The following is a 25,599-nucleotide window of genomic DNA, read 5'->3' as shown; positions in this document are numbered from 1 at the left end:
AAAGTATCAAATTGGTTGATTGAAGTATTTACAGCCAGTGATAAAGCCGACAGTCTGATTTTTGTTTACATCTGAAAGGCAATTAACTGTGTGGGTAAAACTTCATCACATGTCATACATGTACAATGTATATGAGTGTTTCAAAATTTATTAGAAATATCTATCTTTGCTTCTTTCAAAAGTCTATGAATTTGAACTAATTTGTTACAAAATACTGTGTTTACGTTTGTGTAGTTGATGTGTACACGTATATATGGCCGGGCACACAATGCTGGACTCTGGGACGATTACCCTTGTACAAATACGAACCCATTCATCTGTGAAACAAAGAAATGTAAGACTCCCTTACTCAGCTGCTGTCATATGTCTGGAGAAGTATTACATTATTTATCTATAATGGATTGATAAATTGTAAGAAACATATTGTCAAATATTGTGTTAATATTACCTGCTCATTCACCTGCTTGAATTCAACATTTTATTTAATTAAGATATGTGATTTCAAAAGATATGTATTTTCATTATTTGTAAAAATGATAACAAATTTACCAATCACCGGGCAGTATATAGCCATGCCTAGCTCGTGCTCACGCATCCACATGTTTACATTCAATGTCAGAGCAAGTATCATACCATACAAAGTCACCTGTAGTTTGATTGACAGTTGTTAATCACTCGATTAAATTTGGAGCTACACTGTGATGCTGTACACCAAGATGCTAAATCCATGTAATTTCTGTTTTTTATCCAGCACCTAGTATTGCTACTCCCGAGCCACTACCAAACAGCTGCCTGATCCATCCTGGTTTTAAACCCTTCATGTCCGACTGCTTCAAATACGTCCCCACCAAAATGGATTGGACCTCGGCCAATGCCTTCTGTCAGGGGTTTGGTGGTTCTGTGTACCTGGCCACAATCAGCAATAAGTTTGAGGAGGATTTCTTGTTACTGCTCATCAATGATCCTTCAATAACAACGAAGTCCGGGGTGTGGATTGGCCTTCAGAGTCCCCAGGTAGGAACAGTTTTATAGCATGACCTTGTGTCACTTATTAGGAACTGTTCTCTGTTGTCATGGCAACAGAATCTGATCCTGCATCACTGTAATTGATATATTATAATATTTTGTACCTCTGTATATTATCATAGTTATTGTTTAACATTTTAACTATTACTAGGGTAACGGTACATACTGTTACTATGACCATCATGTATAATGTTTATCTGTTGCCAGGGTAACAGTACATTCTGTTCCTATGACCATGATGTATAATGTTTATCTGTTGCCAGGGTAACGGTACATACTGTTCCTATGACCATGATGTATAATGTTTATCTGTTGCCAGGGTAACGGTACATACCGTTCCTATGACCCTGATGTATAATGTTTATCTGTTGCCAGGGTAACAGTACATACTGTTCCTATGACCATCATGTATAATGTTTATCAGTTGCCAGGGTAACGATACATACTGTTCCTATGACCATCATGTATAATGTTTATCTGTTGCCAGGGTAACAGTACATACTGTTCCTATGACCATCACGTATAATGTTTATCTGTTGCCAGGATAATGGTACATACTGTTCCTATGACCATCATGTATAATGTTTATCTGTTGCAAGGGTAACGGTACATACAGCTGGATTGACTCCAAGTGGCCAGTGTTATATACCAATTGGGCACAATCTCAGCCTGCCACAGCGGCAGGCAAGCAACAGTGTGTGTCCTCCAATCTCAATGGCGGCTGGGCTGTTATGCCATGTTCCTTCCATCTCCCCTTCGTCTGTAAACTAAGCACAGGTCAGTGTCACTGTGTATTAACTGCCAGTGCTGGGTAAAAGTGATTAATATTGTTATTTTAGTGTCCCTGCAAAGCAAGGGCGACACTTAGGTATCACTATATCGGCGTCTGTGTCAGCATCCGGGAATTGGTTTCTGTGCGATAACTTTAGTATTTATTGTTCGAATTCAACCAAATTTAGTATATTGCTTTATATCAATGATATCTCAGATGAGTTTGATAGTGCTCAAAATCCATGAATATATCTAAGAGTTACAAGACTTTAAAATCATCAAAACAGATAAATCCATGGTTTTCACTCAATAACTTATATGTTTATTGTCGGATTTGGTAATATATTTATTGGTAATATATATATATCTTGTATTTATTGTCCAATTTCAACAAAATTTGGTATACCGGTACATGTATTTTTTTTATATCAATGAGATCTCGAATGAGTTCGATAATGGTCAAAATTTGTCTATATTTGCAAGAGTTACGGGACTATAAAATTGTCAAAACAGATAAATCCATGGTTTCCACTCAATGAATTTAGTACTTATTGTCCGATTTCAACCAAATTTGTTATATTGCTTCATAGTAATGTGATCTCGGATGAGTTCGATAATGGTCAAAATATGTCAATATTTCAAAGAGTTACAGGACTTTAAAATCGTCAAAACAGATAAATCCATGGTTTCCACTCTATATTTTAAGTATTTATTGTCCAATTTCAACCAAATTTGGTATATAGTTTTATAATAATGAGGTCTCAGAGTGGTTTGTTAATGGTAAGAATCCATCAATATTTGCAAGAGTTACAGGACTTGATAACTTAACTAATTATTAACAATATTTCCAACTGTAAATAACTATTTTTTGTGATGCTGTGCAGGCGACACATTCACTTTCGTGGAATTCTTGTCTAAGGAGTTTCTCAAAATTCTTGAGACAGTAAAGATATAGTTGGCTTCTACTGTTTAGAAAGTTCACGGGAATTCCATATGTTATACATTGTTCTTGTCTCCTACAGCCAACCCACCGGTGACTCCGCCTGCTCCAAATGCTCAGTGTCCTGATGCTGGCTGGATCCCGGAAGTGAATGGCACCAAATGCTTCTTGTTCATGCTAATGGACACTAAATCGTATCTGGATGCCACACTAACCTGCAGTAGACAACAAGCCACGCTGGTCTCCATCAGTGGCATCAGAGAGAACATCAAACTGATCACAGCCGTCGGAGCTATCACTAATCAGGTGGCATCATTCTGGACTGGGCTACACAAGTATTCCTCCTGTAAGTCATGTGTAATAGACCCAGCTCCTCATTAACACTATAAAGACACTGGTCTGTCAGTCAGTTGTCCTCTTAAGTACTCTAAACCAACGGATTTCTGTGGTGGCAACTTAAATTTCTTGTTTCTGTGCCTAACAACTTTCATAGCAATCAAAATATTGCAGAATATGTGAAATTTGGTCCCATGCATTAGTTTAAATTACCAGTATTTTATTTTCTATTGTCCAGCTGGGTATCAGTGGGCAGACAACTCTCCAGTTTCCTTTATGTACTGGGACAAAGGAGAGCCATCAGGTCAAACTGGAAGAGGAAATCACGAAGACTGTGTGGAAATGCAGACTTGGAATGGCAAATGGAATGATCTTGACTGTGGTCTCAAACGTGGATATATCTGCCAGAAGAACAAAGGTAGGCATACACCAAACAAGTCTTCACTGTTTTCTGTAAAGGACAAATGGTTTTATTTTAATATTTAGTCTTATATGTACAACATATTTGTTTCATGATGCAAACTGAAACTTTTATTACTTTAAAATTGTTATTTGTAACTAGACACTTCATTAATTACTTATCCTGGACTCAAACGTTGATTCAACTGTGATGTGATGAATTGTCAAGTGAAAGATTCTTTTCGTTGGTTAAACAAAAAAATGACACATCTACATTCTTGTTGCTATATATGTAAGTTAAACACTGTTTATCAAATTGAAGTCTCCTTTGTCCACAGTGGCAGACCACAACATAATTACCATTCCTGGAGGTGCTCCAAACACATCTCTAGCTAGTCCTACCAAGGCTTTAACCCCGACCCCTGGCAATCCAGGTCAAAGTTCATCCAAGGTCACCAATAATCAAGGCCATAGTACACCACATGTCATCAATCCTAACCCCACCCCTAAACCATCCAATCCACCAGTCAATACTCACCCATCTAGACCAGGCGTGACGAACCCAACCCAACCCAGGATGACATCAGTACCAACAGGCTACCAGCCAGGAGTTACTCAAAAACAGGGTAGGTAACTCATAATACACAGTTACAGATCACGAACAATTAGAGCTTACGGTAGATAACTCATAATACACAGTTACAGATCACGAACAATTAGAGCTTACGGTAGATAACTCATAAAACACAGTTACAGATCACAAACAATTAGAGCTTACGGTAGATAACCCATAAAACACAGTTACAGATCACGAACAATTACAGCTTACAGTACTTGAAGCGTTTAACATTCCCAAGTAACTCTTGATAAGCCAGATATTGGCTGTGAACTGGGTAAGTAACTCTTGATTATCCAGATATTGACTGTGAACTGGGTAGATAACTCTTGATAAGCCAGATATTGACTGTGAACAGGGTAGGTAACTCTTGATAAGCCTGATATTGACTGTGAACAGGGTAGGTAACTCTTGATAAGTCAGATATTGACTGTGAACAGGGTAGATAACTCTTGAAAAGCCAGATATTGACTGTGAACAGGGTAGATAACTCTTGATAAGTCAGATATTGACTGTAAACAGGGTAGGTAACTCTTGAAACGCCAGATATTGACTGTGAACAGGGTAGGTAACTCTTGAAACGCCAGATATTGACTGTGAACAGGGTACGTAACTCTTGATATGTCAGATATTGACTGTGAACAGGATAGATAACACCTTATAACGACCAAAATAAACTCAACACAGGGTAGGCAATTCCTGGTGGTAGAGTCAATTTTAGGCAAAGAGTGACTAAAAGACAGGGTAGATAACTCTGATAAAGATATTTATAATCACTTGTTGGTATGCTAAATGAATATGAATAAATTGTATAATGCATATTATACCCCCACCCCCAGAGTTAATGGGGGGGGGGGGGAGTACACTGGAATCGTATTGTTTGTCTGTCTGTCTGTCTGTAGATACAACTTTGTACTCATAAACTTCTTGACAAATTTTGATAAAATTTGGTACACAGAAAGGGGTGTGGAAAAATAATGCTGTGGATTCAAACCAAACTTAAGCAGTAACAACCATATTTTTATCCCCCGCCCCAACGAAGTTGGCGGGGGATATACAAATGGGTTCCGTCCGTCGTCCGTCCGTCCGTCCGTCCGTACGAATGGTTTCCGGAGCATAACTCTAAAACCAGTAGAGATATTTCCACGAAACTTCGTGCACACATTGGTCTTATGGTCTAGTAGTGCCTTTTGCTATTTTTAGGTTTTCTTTTTTTGCACTTTTTCCGTAACCATGGAAACATTGCTGAAAATATCATATTTTTGTACCAGGTTCGTTTCCGGAGCATAACTCTAAAACCAGAAGAGATATTTCCACGAAACTTCATAGACACATTGGTCTTATGGTCTAGTAGTGCCTTTTGCTATTTTAAGGTTTTCACTTTTTGTACTTTTTTCTGTAACCATGGAAACATTGCTGAAAATGGCAGATTTTTGTGTTATAATCTTTCCTGGAACACAACTCTAAAACCAGAAGAGATATTTCCATGAAACTTCATAGACACATTGTTCTTATGGTCTAGTAGTGCCTTTTGCTATTTTTAGGTTTTCTTTCCTTGCACTTTTTCTGTAACCATGGAAACATTGCTGAAAATATCATATTTTTGTACCAGGTTCGTTTCCGCAGCATAACTTGAAAACCGGTTGAGATATATGCACGGAACTCCATAAGCACATTAGTCTTATAATCTAGTAGTGCCTTTTGCTATTTTAAGGTTTTCACTTTTTGTGCTTTTTTCTGTAAGCATGGAAACATTGCTGAAAATGGCAGATTTTTGTGTAAGAATCGTTTCGGGAGCACAACTCTAAAACCAGCAGAGATATTTCCATGAAACTTCATAGACACATTGTTCTTATGGTCTAGTAGTCCCTTTTGCTATTTTTAGGTTTTCACTTTTTGTGCTTTTTTCTGTAACCATAGGGCCGGTGAGCTTATGTCATGCGCAGCGTCCGTCGTCCGTCCGTCAACATTTCCTTTAACATTGCTGAAAACAGAACTTGTATATCATTTTGGCTCTGACCCCCCGGGGGCAGGGGGGCGGGGCCCAATAAGGGAAATAGAGGTAAATTATAAAATGCTATTTGTCCTAGCAGGTTGTAACCAAATTTGGCCACAAACATCCTTGGCGAAAGGTGAACAGAACTTGTATAAATTTTGGCTCTGACCCCCCGGGGGCAGGAGGGCGGGGCCCAATAGGGGAGGTAATCTTAAAAATTGCTACTTGTCCTAGAGTTCTGCATGGATTGTAACCAAATTTTGCAACCAGAACATCCTTGGGGGAAGGGGAACAGAACTTGTATGAAATTTTGGCTCTGATCCCTCAGGGGCAAGAGGGGTGGGGCCCAATAGGGGAAATAGAGCGTAAATCCTTAAATCGCTACTTGTCCTAGAGTTCTGCATGGATTGTAACCAAATTTGACCAGAAACATCCTTGGGGGAAGGGAACAGAACTTGTATGAATTTTGGCTCTGATCCCCGGGGGCAAGAGGGGTGGGGCCCAATAGGGGAAATAGAGGTAAATCCTTTAAATCGCTACTTGTCCTAGAGTTCTGCATGGATTGTAACCAAATTTGACCAGAAACATCCTTGGGGGAAGAGGGAACAGAACTTGTATAAATTTTGCTCTGACCCCCTGGGGGCAGGAGGGGGGGGCAATAGGGGAAATAGAGGTAAATCCTGTAAATCACTAATAGTCATATAGTTCTGCTTGGATTTTAACCAAATTTGGCCCAGAAACATCCTTGGGGTTAACAGAATTTGTATAAATTTTGGCTTTGACCCCCTGGAGCAGAAAGAGTGGGGCCTAATAGGGGAATTCAAAAAAGAAACAATGAACTTGAATTCAGAACATTCCTAGGCATTTCCAGGTGAGCGATACAGGCCCTCTGGGCCTCTTGTTTCTGTAACCATAGAAACATTGCTGAAAATATCATATTTTTGTAGCAGGTTCATTTCCGGAGCATAACTCTAAAACCAGCAGAGATATTTCCACGAAACTTCATAGACACATTCTTTTTATGGTCTAGTAGTACCTTTTGCTATTTTTAGGTTTTCATTTTTTGCACTTTTTCCGTTACCATGGAAACATTGCTGAAAATATAACATGGTAAATGGTAAATGATACTTTGCAAAACTCCACCCATCTTTGTGTATATAGTCTAATATAAATGTCAAGGCTTTATACCTGATTCAACTATTGCAGCCCCGCTCTACTTGAAATATATTCCATCTTTTTTTAGCTCAACTTTCCTTTTTCCTGGTTTTTTTTCATACACATAAGTCTCCACAATCAAACTTACTTCAGCTTTGATATCTCCATTGGGGGGGGATCTGAACGACTATGTCCTTGTCATATGTTCACATCAAAGTATCACAACTTCTTACCTTGCTTTCTTGATTGTGTACATGTCTTACAAACATTTTTCCTACCCCAGGTTCATCAGACAGCAGCAGTAGTGGAATGGGAGGTGGTGGTATAGCAGGCATTGTGATTGGTTGCCTGGCTGTCGTGGCAATCGCAGTGTTTGGCGTGGTGTTATGGAGGCGACGACAGACAAGTTCCCCCTCGGGAAATGGCCTAGGATTTGATAATTCTGTGTATCAGTACGACTCTAAAGAGGAACACGGAGGATTCACAAACTCGACCTCTACAGATTCGTGAGGATCAAGTTTTGTAGGATAACAAAGTTTACATACTGTAAAAAGGTTACTAGTGAGCTGAAAATCCTGAAACATTTTTGCCAGTAAATTATTAGGAAATAGTTTCTTATCAGGATTGTGGAGTTCCAGTGAAAGCAGATTAAAACTGGAAATGCATAATGAGGAAACATGATATTGTATTTCATTGAAGACTTTGAAACTCCAAAGAATTCTGATTTCTATCTTCCAACCAGCATTATCACTGTGCACATAGTGTTCCATTATCAATTAGTTACTGGTAACTGACCAACTTATTTTCGTGGCTTGTTATTTTTGAGTTATGTGCATGACGGCATTTTCATAGCAATTTAATCATGTAAAACTATTATACTAATGATTTAATCTTTTTAGCAGCTAATTGTTTTCTAGAATTCAAATGGCCTGCAATATATGATTACTATATAGCTAATTACTTTTGCGGGGATAAATATTTTTTGCTATTTCGTAAGACATTACTTTGATGAGAAAAAGTTGCGTGGGACTATGATGAGAAAAAAGCTGATCTGCAATTAATAAGAAATGTTTGAATTTACATATGTAACCTTAAAGGCAATATCATGAAAAATTGAATATTTAAAAAATTCAAATTTAATTTTCTTGATTTTTAGATCAACTTGCGAACATTTTAGACCGAAGAAAATAAAATAACCCGGTCTTTAATATGAGTGTAAGGAAAATTTAGCGCTATTAGTATTGTTCTTCTAATTATAAGCTTCTCGTAAGGGCTTCACAATACATTTATCATTGTGTCATGAAATGTTCAGCCATAACCTGATTTACTTTAAGTCATCCGACATACGATCAAACTCCAGTTACCTTTAGTACCAGGTGTTTGAACCATCATGAGCCTTAAGTCAAAGCGTTCAGCTATGTCAAGAACCAACAAAGTATGATTCACTAATATTTAACTGACATTACCAAGTATATTAAATCTTACATATTAATTTAATTGTTTCATTGTTTGCATTTCTTTTGATGTGGCATCAAAGTTTTTAAAGTGAAACTTTATGATGCGGTAAGAAAGATAAGTATAACTTAGTGCGAACATTTTGACCGAAGAAAATAACCGGCTTTAATATGAGTGTAAGGAAAATTTAGCGCTATTAGTATTGTATCTAATTATAAGCTGATCGGTAAGGGCTTCACAATACATTTATCATTGTGTCATGAAATGTTCAGCCAAACCTGATTTACTTTAAGTCATCCGACATACGATCAAACTCCAGTTACCTTTAGTACCAGGTATTTGAACCATCATGAGCTTAAGTCAAAGCGTTCAGCTTGGTCAAGAACCAACAAAGTATGATTCACTAATATTTAACTGACATTACAAGTATATTAAATCTTACATATTAATTTAATTGTTTCATTGTTTGCATTTCTTTTGATGTGGCATCAAAGTTTTTAAAGTGAAACTTTATGATGCGGTAAGAAAGATAAGTATACTTTGTTTATATAGATAATGGAAAGGTACTCACTAGAAATCATACTCTGCAATTAAAATACTCATTGTATTTATTTACAAGCAAAACACTCAGAGTGCAATATTAAATAATTGTATCACTCGTGTCCTAATCATTCTACAAATGTACCATATAATTATTTTTAAACATTATTATATATATTTTTTATTTTGACTGGGCAATGGGAATACACATTTTACACATTTTCATGTCATTGTGTATTTATATAAAATCTTATATTGATTTGTCATATGTCAGAGTTTAGATAGCAAGAGATATTTTAATAAAGAAATAAGCATGTGATGAATATTGAGATTTCATCATTAACATTAATTATTTCTCCCATACTTGACAGGGTGTATCCCGCGGTTGCTAGGGAAAAGATAACTCTGTCTTTTACCGGGGTAGGGAAAAGACAGCTCACACTTGCTAGACAATGATGTGACGTCATCATTACATGCGATGTCTATTGTCGACGACGTCATTGATTTTGACGCATAGCGACATTCCTATGATGGTGGTGCTTTTGAAATGTTTCTATATAACTGTTTTTACATCATGTTTCGGTATGTGAGAAAAACAATCAAACATGGGTCTGTCAGGTGGATAGGGATACTCTCAACCCTCGTGAAAGATTTTGATCGTCAAGCCTCGGCAAGTCTCGGGTTGACCAGTCCAAATATTTCTCTCGGGTTGAGATATCCCTGTCTACCTGACAAACCCATGTAAGATTCTATCAATCTTGCACATGTTGCACTTGTAGGGAAACTTTGTTATAGAACATAACAAATTGAAACTCTTCATTGAAGGATGTAATACTATAGGATGATCAGTAAGAAAGAAGCAGCATTTATCATGATTTTGTGTAGGTTGTGTGTTAGTTTGGAAATCAAATTGTTTCTGTTTGTTTATATACATTAAGTAAAATATATATTACATTAAAAAATTTTTTTTGTTTATACACAGCCAAAAATCTTAACCTAGATTACATTGTTACATTTCAATAAACTGTATCTATACACTAAAGGTAGTCTCTGTCTTATCATGATGTTTGGTTCAAGCTGAGGTCAATGTCTAGACAAGTGCTAGTTATTTTCTTGGTCAAGGAATCTTTTGTTTCTATGTAAATCAGTATGCATACCAGATCCAATCAACAGGCTTGTCCACTCTAACCTTCCTAAGGATCCCTATTGACTAGGGGCCAAACTAAAAATAGTTGTAATTAGAATATGTGCAAGAACCAATCAAGGCGCATATAATGCACGACGTCAGACATACAGATGCATCTGTGTAGTGTCAGTTTGGATGAAATTGTCAGGACATACCGGTGCTCTTATTGTTCACTTTAGAGTTAAACAATACCTGAAGGCTAATTTCTACTACCTGGTAGATTTTTTAACATCTTATTTTACTTCGCTGTAACATATTGTATGTTGGCGACCCTAAACGAACACTTGCATCATCAAGTGACAATGGTGTTTGTAAACATTGCTTACATCATATACAGAACATTTCTTGTGGTTTTGGTGGTATATACGACTCTTTAATGACATTTGTACTATTTTCTTGGCACAAGTGCCGGAGTTAAACTTTCATTGTCAAACTTATCACTAATTCCATTGGACATATAGTGAGAATTCACAACTTTTAATCGTAAACATGAGTGCGCCAGTCTGACATACCAGGCTTGTGACCTGGAATAACCCCATTAGCAGTCGAGGTTCTAACACAACCAGGTCATCGGAAAAAACAGTTAGATCAGACATTACTGGAAAATTGGACGGTGTCAAAATTAAGACATGAACTATAAAGTAACTTGATGTATCTGTTGCGCCTCGGATCAAGCATGCCATATTGGTTAAAACCTATAAACAATCCGTGGAACAGCATACTAACGATGACCCAGACACATCCCCAACAACCCAGCAGCTGAGCATGCATGGTGAATGACACTGGGCAGAGCTTGGCATCCACGGGGCAGTCGCAGTCGTCGGGTGTCTCACATTCCGACTTCAAGGCCATGCAAAACACATGTAGGTACAAAAAATCGTAGTTTAATTTTTGAAATGTTTTAGGGTTTAGGGTTTTATTAGTTTAACGTCCTGTTAGTAACAGCTAGGGTCATTTAAGGACGTGCCAGGTTTATTGTTGGTTGAAAGCCGGAGCATCCGAAGAAAACCACCGACCAGCGGCCAGTACCTGGCAACTGCCCCACATGGGATTCGAACTCGGAACCGAGAGGTGGATAAAACTTTATATATTAAAACCCAAGTATATTTCTGCAATAAATCATTGAATGAAAGACCTAATTAGGAAGCATGCAGATCTTTAAGCATGAACTGTAATAGGGAACAAAATAAGTAATATGTATAGATGTTCCTTTAAATTTATTTATAAAAACATAATTATATAAATATAGAGATATGAATATTTTGATATCCATTGTATAGACTTAGATATAATGTATATATATAATAGAAAAAATAATAGGAACATAGGCTATAGATGCTATAGAAAACCAACAACTTTCCTTGTTACGAGTCTTGGTACATATAATTAACCAATCAGAGACCTCGTTACTAACTTAGTTACAAGTAATGATGCATATATCGTCAATCAATCAGCAACCTTGAAACTAACTCAGTTACAAGTCATGGTGCATAATAAACTAATCAAATGCCACGTAACGAACAAAGTTACAGATCATGGTGTGTATAAATAAACCAATCAGAGGCCTCGTACCTAACACGCACAAGTCATGTTAAATAATAAACCAAGCGTAAATCGTGTAATACATGTACATGACATGATGCATAATAAACCAATGAGAGATCTTGTAAAACACAGTTTTTTAGTATGGAGAGTTTAATTACATACATTTACCATGAACAGGTGTGAAAGGACAACTAGGAGACATTAATGGCTAGCACAACAATCAAAGATGTTTCAATAAATATGAATAACTTGTTGATTAAGAATAACAAAATTGGTATATTATTTTATATCTAACATACCTGTATAGAAAACAACATACTTAATACTATTGTGTTTGGCACATTGATCAGCATCAGTTAATTAGCATGATTACCCCTAAAACAGGATATAAATAATGTTACACTTATAGTCTATACAGCTAAATACATGTACTGTCATAGTACAATACATTAATACAATGTAGTATGAACATGTTAAATCAATTTTGGGACTATCATATCTTTTTGTTTTTGTTTGCTGAATATCAATCAAGAAGCATCCATTAACACCCTTGAGAATAACAATATATAGCACTAACGACTAGCATTAACCACAGCACTAAAGTAACCGGAGAATCTGAAGGCCCTGATACTCACAGCAATAACACTTTGTAGATTATAATACATCAGGATGCTCCAATGGCATCATAGTGTCACTATGACATCATAAATCCACTCTGTTAAAGCAGACACTCATGTGTACCTGACATCTGGGTGTCCCAATGACATCATAAATCCACTCGGTAGTAGCAGACACTCGTGTGTACCTGACATCAGGGTGTCACAATGACATCATAAATCCAATCTGTAGTAACAGACCTGGTGTGTATCTGACATCAGGGTGTCTCTATGACATTGTAAATCAAATCCATCGGTAGTAGCAGACACTCGTGTGTGTACCTGACATCAGGGTGTCTCTATGACATCATAAATCCACATGGTAGTAGCAGACACTCGTGTGCACCTGACATCAGGGTGTCACTATGACATCATAAATCCACTCCGTAGTAATAGACACTGGTGTGTCCTGCCATATCAGTGTGTCTCTATGACATCATAAATCCATTCTGTAGTAGCAGACACTCATGTGTACCTGACATATCAGGGTGTCTCTATGACATCATAAATCCACTCGGTAGTAGCAGACACTCGTGTGTACCTGACATATCAGTGTGTCTCTATGACATCATAAATCCATTCTGTAGTAATAGACACCTCGTGTGCACCTGACATATCAGTGGTGTCTCTATGGCATCATAAATCCACTCGGTAGTAGCAGACACTCGTGTGTACCTGACATATCAGGGTGTCTCTATGGCATCATAAATCCACTCGGTAGTAGCAGACACTCGTGTGTACCTGACATATCAGGGTGTCTCTATGGCATCATAAATCCACTCGGTAGTAGCAGACACTCGTGTGTACCTGACATCAGGGTGTCCCTATGGCATCATAAATCCACTCGGTAGTAGCAGACACTCGTGTGTACCTGACATCAGGGTGTCCCTATGGCATCATAAATCCACTCGGTAGTAGCAGACACTCGTGTGTACCTGACATCAGGGTGTCTCTATGGCATCATAAATCCACTCGTAGTAGCAGACACTCGTGTGACCTGACATAGGGTGCAGACACCATCGTGTGTGTCGTGTGACCTGACATCAGGGTGTCATTATGGCATCATAAATCCACACATAGTAACAGACACTCATGTGTACCTGACATCAGGGTGTCCCTATGGCATCATAAATCCACTCGGTAGTAGTAGACAGACACTCGTGTGCACCTGACATCAAGGTGTCTCTATGACATTATAAATCCAATCTGTAGTAGCAGACACTCGTGTGTACCTGACATCAAGGTGTCTCTATGACATTATAAATCCAATCTGTAGTAGCAGACACTCGTGTGTACCTGACATCAAGGTGTCTCTATGACATTATAAATCCAATCCGTAGTAGCAGACACTCGTGTGTACCTGACATCAAGGTGTCTCTATGACATTATAAATCCAATCCGTAGTAGCAGACACTCGTGTGTACCTGACATCAGGTGTCCGTATGACATTATAAATCCAATCCGTAGTAGCAGACACTCGTGTGTACCTGACATCAAGGTGTCTCTATGACATTATAAATCCAATCCGTAGTAGCAGACACTCGTGTGTACCTAACATCAAGGTGTGTCTCTATGACATTATAAATCCAATCCGTAGTAGCAGACACTCGTGTGTACCTGACATCAAGGTGTCTCTATGACATTATAAATCCAATCTGTAGTAGCAGACACTCGTGTGTACCTGACATCAAGGTGTCCGTATGACATTATAAATCCAATCTGTAGTAGCAGACACTCGTGTGTACCTGACATCAAGGTGTCTCTATGACATTATAAATCCAATCCGTAGTAGCAGACACTCGTGTGTACCTGTCGGCCCGAGTAGCATAACAACTCCACAGTTGTTGAGCCACTGCTCAGAACACCTTCTAGAAACCAGTGCCCTCTGGTGTCCTCACACATCAAGGGGCCACCACTGTCACCCTGAAAATAGAATTAAAACACTCAATGAAAAAACAAATACAGTCAAACCTGCTGTAACAAACACCTGTTTATAACGTCCACCTGTCTATAATGACCGTTTTTAGTAATTGACTTTAGACTTGCTAAATTGTTTTGTTACTTAACACAATTTTCTTTTACAGAGGAAACTTAACAGAGATTCAATGTTTATACTTCAGTATCAGTCTGGTATTGGCCTCGATAAGGTATATATCTAAACATAATCTCCAGAATAAACTATACCTGACATCCTGACAGGATCCCCCCAGCATACCCAGCACACAGAGTGATGTTGGTGTTGACACTGGTTTCCAAGGGAACTGTATCCTGGCGACAGGTCTCATCCTCCCATACCTGGACTTTGGCCTCTCTCAGGTACTCAGGCAACTGACCTGTATCAACCAACAACATACTTATTAAAACTTGGCAAATCCTCCTAGAGTTATTTTCAAATATATTTATTATCCATGGTGACAATGTTGTATAAATATTATTTTAGTAAGCTTACCTTGATCATTGTTTATGTATCCCCATCCTGCTAGGTAACAGTTGTCATGGTACCTGTCCCCATTCATTGGCAGACATATTGGTTGAATGACCTCTGTGAAGGTCAGAGGTTGTTCCAAATGCACCAATGCTATATCCCAGAGGATTGAGCCGAGGCCGGTATAGGTAAAATTTGGATGCTGTATTATTTTGTCTGCAGCAATAATGTTACCCCCAGATCTCCGGTCTATGAAACGCTTGACAGATCCAGCAGATGCATGGAGATAAAACGGAGTCTGTGCGTAATCATGCGATCCCGGCCTGAAACAGGACAATAACAATATCAATTCAAAAAATTCCAATCACAAACTTACACTTGCCAAGAAAAGTCAGTATTCTCAAAGCAAATATATACTAGGTTCTCCAATTACTTAAATAAACACATGAATTAGCTATTTCCATCAGGAAAGTTATACATTGTATTATATATCAGTGATATATAAGGATCAATTGAATCCTTAAAAGGTTACATAATATCTTGAGTTTATTTTCCTTCTTTTACCCACAATGACACACAATGTCCAGCAGTAACCAGCCACTGACTGGTTACTATGGCAGCAGAACATAGTGGTTCCCCTAGATACGTCAGAGAGACAACCCATGGCCACTTTCCCAGGGGAGATAACTCTCCACCAGCAATATAAGTTGTGAGAAGATTCTCAAATCTCTTTCCACATTCTTCAATATAGAAAAAAAATATTTTAGATTTGTTATGATGACGTAAACTACCAGTTTGATCATGACATTTAAAATATAAAATATTGTATAATTCAAGTATTTTAGTTTCGACACTCAATATTCACAATATAAACAGCATGCATCATTAAGATATATGGAAATTTTAGGCTGTAGATTATCTCATTAAAGCATTATACGAAGAGAATATATGGTTAGTTTCTAAGAATACAAGGTTTATTTTGATGCGAGATTTATGAAAGCCGAGATGATGAGGCTTTACGAGTCATTTCGGCTTTCAGTATCAAGCACCAAAATAAAACTTGTATTGTAAGATACTAACCTTGTATTCTGTTATCCTGCAACAATTATAACATTTAAAATGAAAGTAAATTGCCAGTTATTTACTTGGTTTTGCTTGAAGCTTGACGCTTCTTTGATGCAAAGGAAAAGATTCATTCACTAAACCGAATGAGAGTGTACTCCTTTTTACTTCCATGGGAAATATAAAAGCCCATTTGCAAACAGGACCAGTGATTCTTTTCAGTGTGTGATATCACTGAAACAATATAAAAATATTAAAAAATCATCAAAGAATTCCTTTACAATATATGCATTTGCTATGAGCCAAGAAAAAGATAAAACCGCAATACGAGATTTTCGATATCGTAAAAATGATGTGATTTTGTTGAATGTTACGTCACTTTTTAGCGGGACTGAATGACGTTTCATTGACTGTAAGGTTAAAGTTCAGGGTCAAGTTAGATAATGTTCCGTCAGTTGTGGAACAAATTCACATAATCGTATTGACGGATAAAGCATTTCGTATTGATGGGTAAAACACAACTTTATCCAGCAGTAGCTATACGTCAGTATGTGCGACAGTTACAGGATAAATATATTTATGTCCTAATAAGCAAGGTTCAATTTTGTATGAATCAGTATATGCCTTGTAGAATTAGCCTTTGTCCATTTCTCATTCTTATATTCATATGAGACAGCTAAAATAATATGCTAAAGAATTGTTTATTTATTGCTTTAATTGTATTTACCTTTGGCTGAACAGGAAATGTTGATTAAGTTTCTACTGGAACAGTTTGTCCTGCAAACAAAAACGAAATCAAATGTACATTTGTTTTGTAGTTCAGAATGCAAAAAATGATAAGTACTGGTACATAATATAGAAAATTGTAAAAAGTAAACTTTCAAAATAGAATATCAGGGTCCACATTCCTTAACCTTAAGAAATTCCTTAGCTTCAAATTTTCCAAAGAACAGAAGGTAAGTAAAGCTCCTTAATCTAAGATATTTTCCTTAACTTCTGTAATGCTTTCCTATGCAGAATTTTAAGGAATTCTTAGGTTAAGGAAATGTTGATGAAAGTGGGCCCAGGTAAGTATTACAAATAATAAATTAACAAATAGGTAGAGCAATCATCTTGAGGATTTATTGTCACTTACACATTTTGAAGGTTGCCAAGTATGTCTGATAAACCTGTAACATCTGAAGTGAGTTCAAAGTAAAAGCTCTGTGGGGAGGATATCTCAGGTATGTAAATTGTCTCTGAAGACTTCCTGAAATAATGAAATTGTTTGTGTAAACAGTCACGATATTTTCCACATTCTGTAACTATACTTTGTGTCAATCAGAATACATTGTACAAATAGTTTAGTCTAAAGAGTTTAGTGTTTCTTTTGAATAAAACGATATGAACAGTAAGAGGTATTTAAGGATGTACCAGAGTAGGAGGAAGAGGAAATCTGGAATACCTGGAGTAAATCCATTGATCTAGCTACTCAAGGTAGCAGTACTGCATTTTGGTAGAATTCTGGACATTTGTTTTAATGGAAAAGGCAATCAAGATCGACCTGCATGTAAATGATCCCTTTAACATATGAAGTTAAAACTCACTCATGTCCGAGATGTACACAAATATGGTCACTCAGTTGCTGAGTCCAGTGGCTACTACACAGAGGTTGGATCTGGTCTGATAATTGGACCCTCAGCTGACCGGAGGTCAAGGTCAGATTAGACTCATCTGTAGTTGTCAAGGAAACTGAAACATAATCATCAACTGTATGTCAATACATTGATATACAATGCTAATCATAAAAGTGACATTTACAGGCTGTAATACCTAAACTTTTTCTAAAACATCGTGTATTTATATGGTCAAGGTCACCATGGTAACTAATAGAGTCATTGATTTGTGTTAAGATTTGTCTCAGAATATTACTTACAGCAGCCTAGTTCATCTTCACCTCCCAAACAGTCTGGCTGACCGTCACAGACAGTATCCATGGCAACACACTGATAATCAGGGCATACAAAATCTGTACTGCTGCATTGGTCTGAGGAATCATACAGATATAACATTGTTATTGTCAAAAATAAAAAAGACAATCAAAACATGTTTTTAAAAAATTAGATTATCTATATATGTATGTACAATCTGTATTGACTGTTGTCACCTCCCAGTACCTAGTAATAAAGAGGTCAATTAAAGTTTAGTAGATCAAGGCCATACATTTAGATTTGTTAGCAATTCACCTAAGTATGACACTGGCCCAACAACAGGTCTCTTGGCCTCTTGTTGTATCTAGCCCATTGTCTATGAAAATGAGTTGTAGATCAAGGCCATTCATTTTAACAGACATGATAACTCTACCACAGTATGCTACACTGGGTTCAACTTTTATCACATAACTAACCCGTCCAGCCATGTCATACGGCCATGTCATAAATATTATAAGACACATGTGTAATAACAGTACACTATTGTGACGTCCCATGTAATTTTGACGTCATAATTTATATATGATGTAGGATGATGTCTCAGTAGTCAGAAGCATCACATCCTAACCGGATTTCTACTGTTTTATATAGAGACGAAATTTAAAGTTTTACTTCTATTTCTATTATTAAAAGTTATGTGATAAATAGAATCTTACACTCATGACTATGTGATATAAAATTTATCAAAGTTGTTAAATAATCGGTTATGCCACTCACCTAAATGCTTGTGGCACATCACATTATTAAACTCGTTTGTTAAACTTCATATCACATAGCCACTCATGTAAGACCCCCCCCCTATATATAGAACTACTTGACAACATCTTCCTTAGCTCTGATATATGCAATCAAAACTCCTAGAATTACTGAACTAAACAAAACAACCATCACCACAGTTAAGACCCACTATGACTACTGGTGGTACTTACTACATCCCTCCTCATCTGTACCATTGTTACAGTCGTGAATGCCGTCACAGACCCACTCCCGTCGTATACAGCCACCAAACTGACACGCCACCTCTGTCAGGGAATCACACGCTGCAATGTTTCATAGATAAGGTTAATTTAATATATAAATCATAAAAAACATGGCGTTGAGTTTGATTTAATCATGTTTACATGCAATCATAGCCAGGGTCATTTACCGACACATTATTGTATGTCTAGTTTCGAGAGGTGAATGAAATCAAAATATCTGGAGAGGAATAAGATTAATCTTCAGTCAGCTTCTGTTTATGATCCCATGTTGGTACCTAACACATCACTGATGTGAATGGCGATAGTGGGACCATGCACTCATCCTCAGCAGTCTTATGTTTAATTGACAAAGTTTTAATTGCTTCAATGACAAAAGTTTCATTTTCAACTAACTATGGCATGTCGTATGCAAATCACTGACTTTCAAAACCAAATAATGAAACCAAATGGCTGGCACAGTAGTGTTAATATGAACTTTCTGTAAAGGTAAATAACTCACCACAGTCTGTCTCATCACTGTTGTCATAGCAATCGTCTACACCATTACACCAATCAGAGGCTGGGAGGAACATTCCATTGTCACATCGCCTGTAGCCAGGGCGGAAGGCTGTAGATGATGAATGCATATCATAACTGTTTAGGTAACACAAGTACAATAAATGTTTCTACATAAAGTTTTGAAATTGCCATTTTGATAAATTATGGATATTTATCAATTTATTATGAATCAGGAGTTTAGCACAACAGGAGCGAGTTGTATAAAAAGAGTGGGTGGATAGATCACCTAACTAGCTTCAACTTACAAAAATTTCTTTTACTTGGGAGTTTTAACCTTATTACAAGAGGGTTCATTTTCTCACTTCTATTACACAAAGTGCAGATAAAAAAGGTAACTTACGACATCCGAGTTCATCACTAAGGTCGTCACAGTCGACGACCTGGTTACAGCGACTCTGATGGGTCCAAAAACATAATCCTGTATCACACTGAAATCCTACACAGCCTGTAATTACAGGGAAGTGGTTACACTTTCAGTGATGTCACCCAGGAAAGTTTGGAGATATATACTGCTTCATATGTATTACTGCTGAGACAACTTATAATACATAAGATAACCAATATTGTCATTGGTGTCTTCAGAAAGGATTTCTCTCCAACCCTTAACCTCCTATTCCCCTGACAAGTGTTTTGAGAAGAAGCCACGACCTACAAACTTCATTGATAACCTGTGTATAAGTGGATTAGGTTATTTCTAGTGATATATATCTATCGCCATGGTTACCTGTACAGTTGAATTCATCTGTCTTGTCCTTACACTGAGGATACCCGTTACACCTGGACAAACTGGACACACACTGACCACTGCTACACCTGAACTGACCGCTTCCACAACCTGACAAGATAAGCATCTTGTAATAACTTTTTAATGAAATACTCCAATATATTCATGTAGAGTAGAGCGAAGCTGATCATTTATATTATTATGATCCTGCAATATCTTTAAAACAATACCTGGTATTTCAAAAATACAAAGAATTTTCCTTCATAAAGTCAAACAACAAACTACCCATATTACTATGGAAACCAAAAGGTTTAAGGAAGCCCTAGCCAGTGTTCAGTTTAACAAGTATGTAAACATTAATGAGTAAACTACATACTGCAGTCCTTAGCTTCATCACTGGTATCAGGACAGTGAACCACTCCATCACAGAACTTACTGCCACGTAGACAAGTACCGTCATCACATGGGGCCTGACCAGCGGGACACTGGCTGTCTATAGAGACTAAAATCACTAACAATTCAAATCTTACACAGTATATTTTATAATCAATATGCATTCTTTGTGTTTTTTAAATCAAAAGTCTCAAATAGTCTTCTCCCATCACAAAACAAATTATTGAGATAATTAAGCAAGAACATCTGACAACATAAACAATTCTCAGATTCTTATCTTTATATCTTTATATTTAAGCATTGTTGGAAAACCATGCTTGATTACATAACCCTACACTGTATTTACACATAGCGTAATGAAATCAACCATGGATTTCTGATGATGTACTCTCAGCGACATTTTATATCAAACTTACCTGTGGTGGTGCTAGGTGGCGTAGTGGTTATTACATCTACTGTGATGCCAGCTGTTGTTATGGTGACAGGTGCTGTGACAGATGTGGCACCAGTCATAGTGGTGGATACCACTGTGGCTGAGGAGCCAGTAGTGGTAACAGGTACATTGGTGGTACTGCTGGTGGCGATTGGTGTTAGGGTGCCATGGGGGCGGAAGCTGTCGTGTTAGGGTGCCAGATGCGGTGCTCACTATGGTGGCGGAAGCTGTTATAGTTGAGGTGCCAGATGTGGTGCTGACTATGGTAGTGGGTACCATCATCACTGTGCTACCTGTCATGGTGCTAACTTTAGTGATGTCAGTGGGCACCATCACACTTGTGATTTCAGATTTGGGACTGGTTATTGTATTTGTCAAAGAGTAGGAAGACTGATACTGGCTGTTACTCTGTTCATGGGCTCCACCAGACCATGAGGGGAACAAAGTCGTAGGGGAAGGGACAAGTGTTGGAAGGAGCTGGGTAGACGGTAGTACTATTGGAGTAACCAGGTCAGAGGTCATGGAGGATGGCAAAGGTATCCTTGACACTTGTGTGGTAGGTAAGAGGGGTGTGGAGACTGTTCTTTTTACCCAGGACGAAGGGGATACCACTGTCTGACTGGAGCTTGGCGTAGTCATGGAAACACCAGCTGAGGTTCCATCAGGTGAGGTGACGTTAATGCTGTCTAATGATGGCAATCCAGTTTGTGACATATTTACAACAGAAGAGGAAATATAATGATTATATGATGAAGACAAAACACCATCTGAAGTCTTCAGGTCTATTTCAGAACTCATTAACAATATTGTTAATGAAGGAGCGAGAATGTCTTGTGATGTATGTAGTTGGCGACTTGAAGAACTTTCAAATAACGGAACTCTTGCTGAATTAGATGTCATTAAATGATGAGATGCTGTTGACTGTGGTGAGTGTAATGTTGGCTCTAGAGTAGAGTTAACATGTGCCCCTGTATCTGACTTTGAACTTTTTAATGAGGTCATGTCACTGGGAACTATTGAAGAGGTCTGATGGAAGGTTAAACTTTCCATGGGGGTTGTCTCCATGGAGGGAGTTTGGGACACGTCAAACTCATCAACAAATGAGGAGGAGGTAGACATAAAGTGGACTGATGGCATCATCTGACTGGTTTCCATAGTTACAACATTAGAAGCTTCTGATGGTAACAAAGACACAGATGTTAAACTAAAAACAGATGACTGCAGTATCGGTGGTAATTGTTGGGAGGATGTTGTCATTTGGGAAGGCTTGATGTCCATGTCTAGACTTTGTGATAGAGACACAGTGGTACTACTGGACAAGACAGATGATCCAAATGATGATTCTAATGAAGATAATGTTGATAAATGTAACACATCTGTTGATGTCGATAATGAAATTGAGGTATGGTGGGTATCTAAGGTGAAGGACACAGAGGATGTGGTACCTGATGACCCCACACTTCCATGGAGGCTTGCTGTACTCTGTGGCCCTTGTGTACTTGCTGTACTCTGTGACCCTTGTGTACTTGATGACCCAAGCTTTGTCATAAGGGTTTCTTTCCCAAGTAAGGCTGCAGCATTCACTTGCTGTCTGGTGTCTGCAATACAGAATTCAAAATATTAGCTTTATATTGCATTCCTTTGCTACGTATAGATTTTGTTTTAACTGAATTTCAAGTTTGTATATATGCACCCTCCTGAAATATGTTTCTCTTATTTGTTTAAATTTTGTTTGCTTTATTATATATATTTTTCATTTTTGTTGAATTATTATTATTATTGATATCGATTATACAAAGCATTATTAATTCTCAGAATAAAATTTAGACTTAATTTTGAAATCAGGTAGACTTCTACAGTGTAGAATATTATTTTGATAGTAAAACTGACCTATTTCTGCAGTAAGTAGGACAGTAGCTACCACGGCAACCATCAGTACTGTCAGGATAAGACATACCACCCCTAGTACCAACACCCGCCTCGTCACTGCCCGGAACTTTTCACTGCGTGGGTCATCCATATCAAATGTCTCCATCGCCATGGTCACAGGTAAACTTCCTCAGTTATATAAACTCTAGCTTCAGATTCAGACCTCAACCCATTGTTGTTCTTTGTATGAGGAAGAGCTTTAATAAAACATATTCATGAAACAAATAAAATAAGGGTGAACTAAATAGGATACACATGTAATTTGCATAAACCAAGAGTCTTGTACATGCATTGTTAACTGACTTAATTTTGCTTTTTCTATTCTAAAGACTTTTACACAGGGATTTTATTTCAGAATTTAAACTCAATTTGTTCTGTTGTACATAACTTTGAGCCTTTTTTTAATCACTAGCTTAATACTCAGAAAATTAATAATGCACAGTACATAAATTCTGAAGAAAAAAAAACAGAATTTCTAAAATTGAAACTTTATAACCTCTGTATTGTGCGTGAAATAGGACCCGTCTGTATTTTTTTTTATTTCATTTTATTAAAAAAGTTTTACATATTTAATTTTTAATTGATATTGTTGTTTTTATTGATATTGTTGTTTTTCCTGAATTCCATTATATTTACATGTATTGGTATTAAATAATCTGATCTGTCATAAATAACGCTAGAAATACCACCGATATACATTATCTATCTTATCAGGCTGTCATTAAATCGGAGTTAGGTTATCGCCCCTGATAAGCAGACAGTTTACAGTAGTCGGTACAGGTGTGGTCCGATATCTCAGGTGTGATGTTTTACTGTTCACACCTGTACAGATAGGTGTCATACCCCGTATGTAGGTACTGGTAGTCTATCGGGAAACATGAATTATTAATATAAGTTACTGAGAAAGGCATGTCATCAGAAAATTCGGGTGATGTAAAAAGGCATTATATTACCAAGATTGTTGTGATGAATGAAAAGCTTCCGTGTGCTGTAGCAGACACTTGTATTACACCAACAGTGTTCTGTAGTGATACACACATATCTACAATTATAATATAACACGTAAACACAGATATATATGGTATAAAACAAACATTACCTCATCAAACGTTTGAACTTTTGTCTTTGCCGTCTAACACCCGTTCACCTGTTCAGTATACAGCTTCACTGAAGTTATCTCCCCCTGATACGCCGTACTCACTGATTTTCACCTGTTTAGACACAGGTATGCCAACAATGGCCAGAACAGTGGGCATCTTATCTCAATAAGCCACTTTCCGGAGATTAACTTTGATCCTTGTGATTTGTCAAACTTCCAGTTTCTCCTAACATTTTAACTATGTTACTATATACGGCCATTTGACCTATCCCTGATTTCCAGGTAGAGGGACCAATAATGCGGGACTAATCATAAGGTTATATATATTGTGTCTAAATGTGGACAATAAATGGATAACTACCTTTGATATTACTCGTGTCGTAAATCAAACTTAACATATCTTATCTGTCTGTCTTTCATTTTGACCGTAGTATTTGTGACAGTAGAATAATATATATATATATCTCGGGATCATCTAATAAAGTAACACTGATAAGGTAAAATTTCATTAACGAAACAAACGTATGTTTAAGCGTAATCTTTCAAGTCATGATGACTCAATAACTTCAAATACTGTCATTTGTTCAATTTTCGCATGTCTCTCCTATAAACGGATAATTTTTCATGGAGGCTGTATTTTGATCAAAAGTTGGCACATGGATATATTTACAAGTACATTATGTACATGTTCATGAACACATAAAATACATTACAAGCGTTGAATGTTTGATAGCTATTTTAACTTTATAAATCATTATAAGAACCATAATATAATCATACTTCAAGGATTTAAAGTTCGTGACAAAATATTCGCTAGAGCACGTGTCACCATGAGGGTAGTTTTTCATGCTTCAACTTCGTAATTAAGAATATTATCTGTCTAATTATCTACGAATGGATGACATAAACAGAGCATCTTCTCTGATTTTCTTTTTAAAAAGCAGTATATATGTACATAAAATGCGATATCTTTCCAAACGATCTTTTTGTACTATTTCCTTTAAATGCTAAAAAACGAAAATTTCGGTACACTGCTAACTTTCTGAAAGTTCCTGAGAGAAATAATTCATTACATTCTAGAGATTGCATTTCATTTCTCACACCTGCGAAGGAATCAGAAATATCGTTCACCAACCATACCTTTACATTATTTTATTGTATATTGTCGATTTAGAAGCATTTTGGTCAAAAGAACGCAAGTGATCACAGTGTTTGGGCTGTAGAGTTCCTTGATATGGAAGAAAATCAACTCAACCTAGAAATGTAGCAATTTTCCTACTCTTTTGAAATGAAACAGTAGCTCCAGAGTTAATAATTAGTTTTGGCTAAAAGAATATAAGCATGGAGTTTGAACACTAGAGTTGGTATTCATTTGGGTTCTAGAGTTGATATTTAATTCCGGCCA

The 25,599-nt window shown here is 37.2% G+C and overlaps 2 protein-coding genes across 2 annotated transcripts in view; one reads left to right on the top strand and one right to left on the bottom strand.

The window, feature by feature from the left end:
- Nucleotides 1–8,344, top strand: part of LOC138327106 (macrophage mannose receptor 1-like) — a 47,603-nt gene extending 39,259 nt beyond the window's left edge. The window contains exons 8-14 of the mRNA XM_069273090.1: nucleotides 235–334; nucleotides 752–1,014; nucleotides 1,626–1,803; nucleotides 2,820–3,083; nucleotides 3,312–3,491; nucleotides 3,811–4,098; nucleotides 7,523–8,344. Of these exons, the coding sequence (XP_069129191.1) occupies nucleotides 235–334; nucleotides 752–1,014; nucleotides 1,626–1,803; nucleotides 2,820–3,083; nucleotides 3,312–3,491; nucleotides 3,811–4,098; nucleotides 7,523–7,749 (1,500 nt within the window). The 3' untranslated portion in view covers nucleotides 7,750–8,344. The remainder of the gene's footprint in view (nucleotides 1–234; nucleotides 335–751; nucleotides 1,015–1,625; nucleotides 1,804–2,819; nucleotides 3,084–3,311; nucleotides 3,492–3,810; nucleotides 4,099–7,522) is intronic.
- A 3,278-nt stretch (nucleotides 8,345–11,622) lies between these two features.
- On the bottom strand, nucleotides 11,623–24,461 carry LOC138327105 (uncharacterized). The gene is made up of 18 exons (XM_069273089.1): nucleotides 24,195–24,461; nucleotides 23,057–23,292; nucleotides 21,359–22,764; nucleotides 21,150–21,327; nucleotides 20,717–20,842; nucleotides 20,341–20,451; nucleotides 19,957–20,061; nucleotides 19,558–19,665; nucleotides 19,008–19,118; nucleotides 18,024–18,134; nucleotides 17,695–17,839; nucleotides 17,244–17,357; nucleotides 16,836–16,885; nucleotides 15,615–15,786; nucleotides 15,071–15,369; nucleotides 14,806–14,954; nucleotides 13,790–14,544; nucleotides 11,623–13,556 (listed from the first exon to the last, which is right to left on the bottom strand). The coding sequence occupies exons 2-17, from the start codon at nucleotides 23,205–23,207 to the stop codon at nucleotides 14,392–14,394; spliced, it is 3,489 nt and encodes a 1,162-aa protein (XP_069129190.1). The 5' UTR covers nucleotides 23,208–23,292; nucleotides 24,195–24,461; the 3' UTR covers nucleotides 11,623–13,556; nucleotides 13,790–14,391.
- Nucleotides 24,462–25,599: the final 1,138 nt, after the last annotated feature.

This window comes from Argopecten irradians, chromosome 7 (assembly GCF_041381155.1).
Source record: "Argopecten irradians isolate NY chromosome 7, Ai_NY, whole genome shotgun sequence".
NCBI classification, from domain to species: Eukaryota; Metazoa; Mollusca; class Bivalvia; order Pectinida; family Pectinidae; genus Argopecten; species Argopecten irradians.
Note: the sequence above shows the minus strand (reverse complement) of the source record. Positions and strands in the feature narration are given on the sequence as shown.